Raw genomic sequence first — 8,406 nt, forward strand, 5'->3', positions numbered from 1 at the left:
AGGCCTATCTGAGTAATTTGAAACCAAAATTAAATCCATCTATGGAGAGAGCAAATTATGCAAATATGCAAAATAGCTGCCACTTCAACTGCCTAATTTTGAGTCACGTGTTATGTAGAATCCATATAACACATTTCAGCAAGAACTATTTCTAGATTTACCATAATGACTACTATCAATTTTATTTCTTGAAATAGGGAGATAGTGGTGGTCCATTTGTCGTAAATCGTGATGGAAGATGGTATCTTGTTGGTGTGGTAACTGGCGGCCGAACGTGTGCCGGGCGAAGGGATCCCACTATATATGCCCGCGTTTCAAGATTTCTTGATTTTACTTATTATACAATATGGGAACATGCTCTTGCCGTTATTCCTATTTCGTAGTCAGAAAAAATATTCTTAGATTTGTTTATGTTTCTTTTTTTTTTTCGTTGTTACACTGTGTGCTACCAAAGGTTGAAACCGAATTTCAGTTTATCTTGACTTTGTATATTAATTTTAAGGAATTAGCTCAGATACTTTTAACTGCAGCACATTTAAAATCCCTTAATTAGCTTCCATTTGAAAAAATAGGAAAATATCCTAACCACAACCAACAGATGTATGTGTATAAATGATTCTACAGTATAAGGTACACCATAATTTGTTATTTTGACAATAAAGTTGACTTGTATCTTGTACCTATGACAATATATCGTCCATCCGTTCTTTGCATAGAACCTTAATTGTGTTGACTCAAACGTAAATGTATCAATTTGTGTAATCAGTTGTAGTTAATAAGAGACAACAATGTTTCCATACAAATCAGTAAAGGGCGCTATCTATACCCTTTCGTTAAGGTTCAGAACAATCGAGTTTTCTATGATAATACCCAAAGATAATATTAGTTTATGTCTTTCATTCATGTATCATGGCGTACGCAAGCAAAAATGAAACATAATTTAATATTTTAATTGGATTTCCGATTTACGATCTGTAAATTTGTTTGGGCAAAATATAATGTTGCATTTAAATAACTTAGTTTCTCATTAGTAAAATGCCAATTTAAAAAAAAAATGTTTTTCTAACCAGTTTGAAAATACTTAAAGGTTATTAATTGTATAATTTTCCTATTTCTCCGATTTGCTTTGCCATCTGTCTTAGTTTTTAGTTGATTTGCGTCTTCTCTCGTCCTGTTCTAGTCCTGTTTTTTTTTTCAGACTGTCCCAGCACAGTATTTGTTTGCTTCTTTTTTTTTTCTTTTCTTTTTTGCATTTCTTACTTGTACCGTATATTATGAAAACAATCACTTTCCATTATATGCATGGGAAAAGAAAGTGAACAATGTTACATAAAATTTGAAACAATAAATAAATAAATGAAAACAACAAATTTTACGTGTGTATTATTGAACATTGTTATCTTTTGTGAGGTCTGTCTACGAAATGAGACGCTTCGTTAGTGAGACTGTATTGGAATAATCTTAAAAAATAGTAATTTTCCTTGACATTTGGGTTTTGACTTTTTTATTCATTCTATTCTGTTTATAGTAAATAGCCACCGAGGTGTCTTAATAATTATTGTTTCAACGTATTTATTAAAATTCTCAAAAGCGAAAAGCCTGTCACTTAAAGGCCAAGTGCGGGTTTGAAATAATTAATGTTTAATATAAAATAGAGGGATGGGGGACTACAAAGAACGTGATGTCACTTGATTTTGGAGCACGGTATTCGAAAACGAGGCTCGTGAACTGGGTCCCAAAAACGATGTGGTGCTACAGGATTTTGCTACACAGTACTAGAGATGGGGGACGAATAAGTGAACATATTATTTGAACTCAACTGTAAGGATATCTTAAAACAGCAATCTTTGCGTTGTATGAAAATCTCAAGGGAAAGCGGGGAAATAACCAATGGGAAAATCAAGCAGTTTTAAACTAGGTGAATTTATTTCCGCAAATCGAAAGTGTCGGTTCGCTGAGCTCTAATTGGTTCGGGAATTGGTTGCGCATTTTTTGGATTCGTAGGAAGTAGAAACAGCTCGAACTACATTTTCCGCTGAAGCAAAAAACTCCGATAGAAACGTGAATGCACATAATGTGCATGAACCGACGCTTTCGATTCGCGCGAATAATTCGCTTAGTGTAAAATTGTTGAAACCCAATCAAAGGTGGATTGCTGTCATGTATTGCAGAGCGACAATTGATTGTAGAATTAAATCTGGGGATAAATACGAATTTAAGTCCTATTTGAATGATCAGTGTCATCGAGTTTATATGAAATCTAGAAAACCTCCAATAGAATTTACTTTTCAGATCATCCTCACAATTATTTGATGGTAAAAATTATTGATATGGTGTCAGTTATCATGTTTGAGTAGCCACTAATACGTGCATTTTTTTCTGTTTATTAGTTTTTGGTCCGCACGAAGCGCTGACCCAGAGCCTCACTGCTGTCCTTGATCTTGATCTTGTTCCCAAAACTTTTAAAACTTTAAAAAGTCCAGCGTCGCTATATTGAACGGACGTGCATGAAATTACACTAGAGGTGATTTCCAACAAGCATTCTTCGCCATTACTGTCATTTACCGCTACCGTAATAGTGCACGATGCACGAATGGCGCGGTCGGTTATTAGGATGTTCAGGGGCGGATCCAGAGATGTCCAAAAGGGAGGCCGAAAGTGGGGCAGAAGTTGGGCCGATCGAGACAACACTCTTCTAGGGGGCCGGGCGAAATTGTTGTGTTCCAGACGCCCGAAAATAACATTTAAGGCGTTGGCTTTCATTTTTCTTTTTTTTTTATTCCTTTTTTTACTTCCCAAAAAAAAAAAGTGGGGGGGGGGGGCGCAAACAGTTCTCATTCATGTTCATCATGAATTAATCGAGGCGCGATTGCAACTCGCGACACCCTTCAGTTACACGATGTGTTCTCTAAAGAACTTTAGAGAACGTTTTGAACTCACGACCTTGAAAGTGAACTAGCAAAATGATTTTTTGTTCTAGAGTGGATTTTTGATATGTCATTAATAATAGAATCAACCTTAAAATCGTTTTTGTGGCTATTTTTTTATGAAGTTATAGGCGATTATATACGATTTTACCATGACGTCACTGGCGAAAAAAATACAAAAGATCGTGTAAATAGCGCCGCGTAGGGTATCCACCGCGTAGGGTATCCGCCGCGTACGATCTTTGCGTGCATGCTGTAACAATCACAATTTACAGCCATGGTTACAGCATACACGCAAAGATCGTACGCGGCGGATACCCTACGCGGCGCTATTTACACGATCTTTTTGTTACCTTATCGCCAGTGACGTCATGGTAAAATCGTATATAATCGCCTATAACTTCATAAAAAAAAAAGCCAAAAACGATTTTAAGGTTGATTCTATTATTAATGGCATATCAAAAATCCTCTCTAGAACAAAAAATCATTTTGCTAGTTCTCTTTTAAAAGGTCGTGAGTTCAAAACGCGCCTTGGTATTCAAGTCTTTTTTTTTCCAATTTTAAGATTTTTTTTTTTTAATTGTAAGTATTTAAATTTTGTACAAATGATCATTCTAAATAATGTTTTTTTTGTACAAATAAACATTCTAATTATTTAAAAATTACTGTAGGCCTACATTATTGCCATTACCACTAATAAGGCACGTTGCATGAATGGCGCGGTCGGTTAATGTGTTCACGTAACGCATTAATTATGATTTCATACATTTCTTTTTCTTTTCTTCCCTCCTTAATTCTTTTAATCTCTTCATTTCATTCATTTCGTTATTTCCAGGGGCGGATCCAGTAGTGGAACGGGAGGCACGTGTCCCCCGTTTTGCCACTAAATTTTCGAATATTTTAATGAAAATCAACGTTCTTTATGTGCAGTACTCAGCACTTATCTATTCTGAAACTGTTGTGCCGCCGTTTGAAAATTTCTGGATCCGCCCCTGATTTACATTCACCTTCCAATATAATTTTCTTTTATAAAATTTTATTTCAAAATGTTAATCAAAATAATTATTTCAGTTTAATTAATTTCATGTTACTTCACTTCTCCCTGTTATTGTTATTATATTTAAAAAAAATAAAAAAAAACCAAAAAAACACACGTTTATGACGAACTAATCCATTTTTTTCCAGTTGGAGGGTGTGACCACTGCCGCTGAGGTGCGAATTGCCGGGCACTCTAAGACCTTAATGGGAGCCGACTGTGTCCCTTCCGGTCCCCATTTGAATCCGCATGATATAAGCATTTTGTTTGGGTACACCCGCGTGGATGTGCCACGTGACAGTTTCTGAATACATAATTACCTGCCTATTTTTTTATGTAAGTTTCAATACTTCTGGCTATATAAAACCCGGTATTGGCCATTTTCGACCTGCTGCAATTGATCCCCATTACGACAGACGTAGGGGGACCTGGAAAAAATGTTTGTTTGTTTGTGAAAGAACCGCGCATGTGCCACCATGCGGTGCTGATGGTCGAGCCACACACTGCGTGGAAAGCGTGTGTATCATGAAGCATCATGGCGTCCAAAACAACTATTGAAATGGACGCGGGAGAACCAAGCGAACATAATTCTGCCATAGTTTTTGTATATGATCGAAGAAGAGGAAATGCACCTGAGAAAAAGATAGCACTTGCAGGACTATTTAGTTATGAAGCCTTTAAAGCTAAGATTATTGAGGTATACATTGTATTTCATACATTTGCTAGGCCAGGGCCATCCCTCAACGTTAGAGGGCCTACCAAGCCTCTGTCTGCTAGTGCTATGGCCTTGCATAGCTGGGTTAGGTTTGGTTAATAAAGGCCCAAGCCTGACTTAGTCTGTCTAGGCCTAGCCCAGAAAGAGAAGGAGTTCTAGGCTGTCTATGACACTACATATACTATCCCTTTTCTAGAAGAGCTGTTCAACCTACACCACGATGATACTTACTAATAATATTATTAATACGGCGCTAATGCACTTTAGTACTGTAACACTTCTATCTTCAAAAATTGTCTTTTTACCTACTGTGCGCTCCTAACAATATCTTACGGTTCCTTTTCATCCAGTTCTCTCACTAATTACACCAGTTTTTAGCATTTTATTACTAAAAACGTTCTTTCCCAGCGATTCATGACGGTAGCGACTCGCGATGTTTGTTTATAAGTAATTGCCAGGTTGTTATCCAATTTTAAGGACAGCTCTCTTCGTTGCCAGGTTTTTTTTTTCATTTTGTTAATTAAAGTGATGCCTTTTCATAAATTGTTATTTGTATTTTTATCTGTATTTTTATATCGTTGTTCTGGTACAGTACAATATTGATAATGACATATTACATTTAGGGACAATTCAGCTATTACATACTGAAGCTGTATTCACATCGAATTCCCATCAGAAATTGTTTTTGTGTGATCGATGCTTTTAAGACCATATTTTAGTCAACAACCGTCACAGCCCTCAACAATCTTCAACAAGCAGCAATGATTTGCCCAGGGGTGGCGCCAGCGGGTGGGGGCCCTCCGTCGGGGAGAGCTGTCCCCCGCCCCCGTCGGGGAGAAGAAGCACAATTCGTCGCTCTCGGCCCTGTTGACGGTAATTAGTATGACCGCAATTGAGCAAACAATAGGCCTAATTATCACACATAGCACCTTTATTACATTTGACCCAAAAATTATTACACTTAGAACCGTTATTACATTTAGACCCAAAAATGATTACACATAGGACCTTTATTACATTTAGACCCAAAAAAAAATAACCTTTATGACATTTAGAACCAAAAATTATTACACATAGGACATTTATTACATTTAGACCCAAGAATTACTACACTTAGACCCTTTATTATATTTAGACCCAAAACTTATTACACATAGGACCTTTAGTGCATTTAGACACAAAAATCATTACACTTAGAACCTTTATTACATTTGGACCCTAAAATGCATAGGACCTGTATATTTAGACCCAAAAATTATTACAATCAATCAATCATTTGTCAATCATGGCCATAATTACAGTTAGGACATTGCACTTAGGACCTACATATATTTATTTATACATTCCTTCATAATGTATGCATGTTCTGCTGCCTTCCTTTTCCCTTCTTTCACGAGCCATCGAAATTGTCATACTGTTGCACAGTAGTGGAGTCTTGCGCTCTACAATAAGTTCTGAATATCTGAAGCTTCATTTCTGTCTCTTATACACATCTAGCCTTCTAGGTTATTTGGTCCTAAACATGTAAAACACCAAAGTTCCCAGGATGCCATTGGACCCGAAGACGGATGGAGCCGTAGGCGTTAAAAGCCGTGGTTTTTAGTAATAAAATGCCTAAAAACGGATGTTATTAAGCAGAATCTTAATGAAGAACCATCGTAAGATATTGTTAGGAGCACACAGTAGGTAAAAAGACAAGTTTTGAAGATAGAAGTGTTACAGTACTAAAGTGCATTAGCGCCATTAATACTATATCTAGGCCTAGACTAGGGTCCTTGTTACTTTTACATGCTTGATTGATGAAAGCGATAGATACAAAACAATCTCTTGCACATCTTTTGCACCGATTTGGTTGGGCTGGCTACTTCGATCTTTGCTCAGTTCTTAGCCCCGAATGCAAAACAGGCGCTGTATATTCCTGACAACTTTAAAATCATCATTACGTTTGATATAGCAACCATATATCTTCTGTTGGTACCCTATAAAATATTTTGAAAAATTGTGAAAATTTAAATAAAAAATACATGATTTTCTGTACTGTAACTATTTTCAAAACTTTTGTAGTAGTACCAATGCCTCTGCATGACCGACGTCACCCTTAATCAAATATAAGAAATATCTGGTTTTGTTTTTTTTTTTGTTGTTTTTTGTTGTTTTTTAGTAGTCTCTACTCATACCTATAGTTTTTTAATTGCACGGATACCTCAAAAACTAACTCAATTTGTGTGGAAAATCACTACGAAAATATATGCGCAGAATCATAACTACTGTATAACTCATTGGGTATAAGATTAGTCAAAGCCTAATTTTCGGCAAAACTTGTGTGGAAATCAGCCCTTTTTTTTTTTTTTGCTTGGATAGATTTCTATGTCTAATTTTTGTGCTGAGGATACAGTATATTCCCATGCAGGCCTGACTTTACAATCTGGGTCTCTACTACCGCTGTGTTGTTGTTTGGGCTGTGTTGTTTATTTCTTTTTGGGCTAAATATTATATGATGAATACTTTATGCATTATAGCGAGAATATGTTTTTTCTTTTATTTCAGGAATTTGGCTTGACACAAAAAGATCACTTTGTTATTGTCACAACCACACGACAAGAAGTGACAAATGAGACATACGGTAAGATTATTAGATTCATCAATCAATCAACTTTCAATCAATCAATCAATCAATCAATCAATCAATCTTATTTATACTGCATTTGCACCAAAGAAATATTTTGCTAAAGTGCTTGTTTAGGAATATGATTCAGAAAGTCTGTGGTGAAGAAGAGAAATCAAATACATTTCAACTAGTGTTCAAGGGTGTTCATTAAGTTTACATTCTACATTGCAATTCATGTTTAGAAAAAAAGATATAAATAAAAACTTAAATGGCTCATTTAATAGAAGAGCAATACATGATCAACTTTCAATACTTCAAGGATTACAGTAGGTTTTTGGAATTTTGCTGCCAAAAATTGTAGATTTTTTTTTTTACTTTAATTATATTTGGCTTACTTTTTTATTTTTTTTTTAAACATTATGAGACTGACAGATATGAAAATGGAGAGAGCAAGCAAACTATATCAACTGTGGATGCAATAGTTACATACAGTATAAACAATGAGCATTGTACAGAAAAGAAATTATGAATGTACTGAAGTGAGATTAAGATCCAAAGAAATATAATTATCAACATGGTTTCAAGGAGGCAAACATGCATGTCCTTATTGACAGTTTGCAGAATCTTCATCGAGATGAAGGCAGCAACTTATCGAAGAATATGATTGTAGCCATCTTAACTAAACCAAAATAAAATCTACCCTAAATGCATTTTTTTCTTTTGGTTACTATACAGACAATTTAGTAGAAGATAGGGATACCCTGTATCTTCTTTTTAGTGTGAAGCAAGAGTTATCCGCCCCAGCGCAAGAAAGGGTCGACTATCAGCCTCACTATGACACTCTCGTGAAGAGTGGCATGTACGAGTATTACGCCAGTGAAGGTCAAAACCCATTACGTATGTATAAATATTGTAATAATAATATTATCATAAATATCTTTATCAAGTTTATAATTTAGTCATGATTTTGCCTACAATATTTAGCTTTTTAAATTGTTAGTTCCTATGCATGTAATGCAATAGGAACTATTGTAATCACTCTTGCTATTTCCTATGTTTTTTATTGTGTGTAGTGTGTATGTGTGTGTGTAGACATTTATGCAAATGCGCATGCGTCAAA

General features: G+C 35.5%; 2 protein-coding genes across 2 annotated transcripts in view; both read left to right on the plus strand.

The window, feature by feature from the left end:
* LOC117107799 (transmembrane protease serine 2-like) overlaps positions 1-1,365 on the plus strand; it is a gene marked incomplete at its 5' end in the record, with an annotated part of 5,737 nt that extends 4,372 nt beyond the window's left edge. Inside the window, one exon of the mRNA XM_033249573.1 lies at positions 198-1,365. Coding sequence (XP_033105464.1) covers positions 198-383 — 186 coding nt within the window. The remainder of the gene's footprint in view (positions 1-197) is intronic.
* A 3,035-nt stretch (positions 1,366-4,400) lies between these two features.
* LOC117107798 (structural maintenance of chromosomes flexible hinge domain-containing protein 1-like) overlaps positions 4,401-8,406 on the plus strand; it is a 4,642-nt gene continuing 636 nt past the window's right edge. Inside the window, exons 1-3 of the mRNA XM_033249572.1 lie at positions 4,401-4,660; positions 7,226-7,301; positions 8,022-8,183. Of these exons, the coding sequence (XP_033105463.1) occupies positions 4,499-4,660; positions 7,226-7,301; positions 8,022-8,183 (400 nt within the window). The 5' untranslated portion in view covers positions 4,401-4,498. The remainder of the gene's footprint in view (positions 4,661-7,225; positions 7,302-8,021; positions 8,184-8,406) is intronic.

Source organism: Anneissia japonica, unplaced genomic scaffold (genome assembly GCF_011630105.1).
Source record: "Anneissia japonica isolate Jap-2015-1 unplaced genomic scaffold, ASM1163010v1 scaffold5056_len19501_cov154, whole genome shotgun sequence".
NCBI lineage: Eukaryota > Metazoa > Echinodermata > Crinoidea > Comatulida > Comatulidae > Anneissia > Anneissia japonica.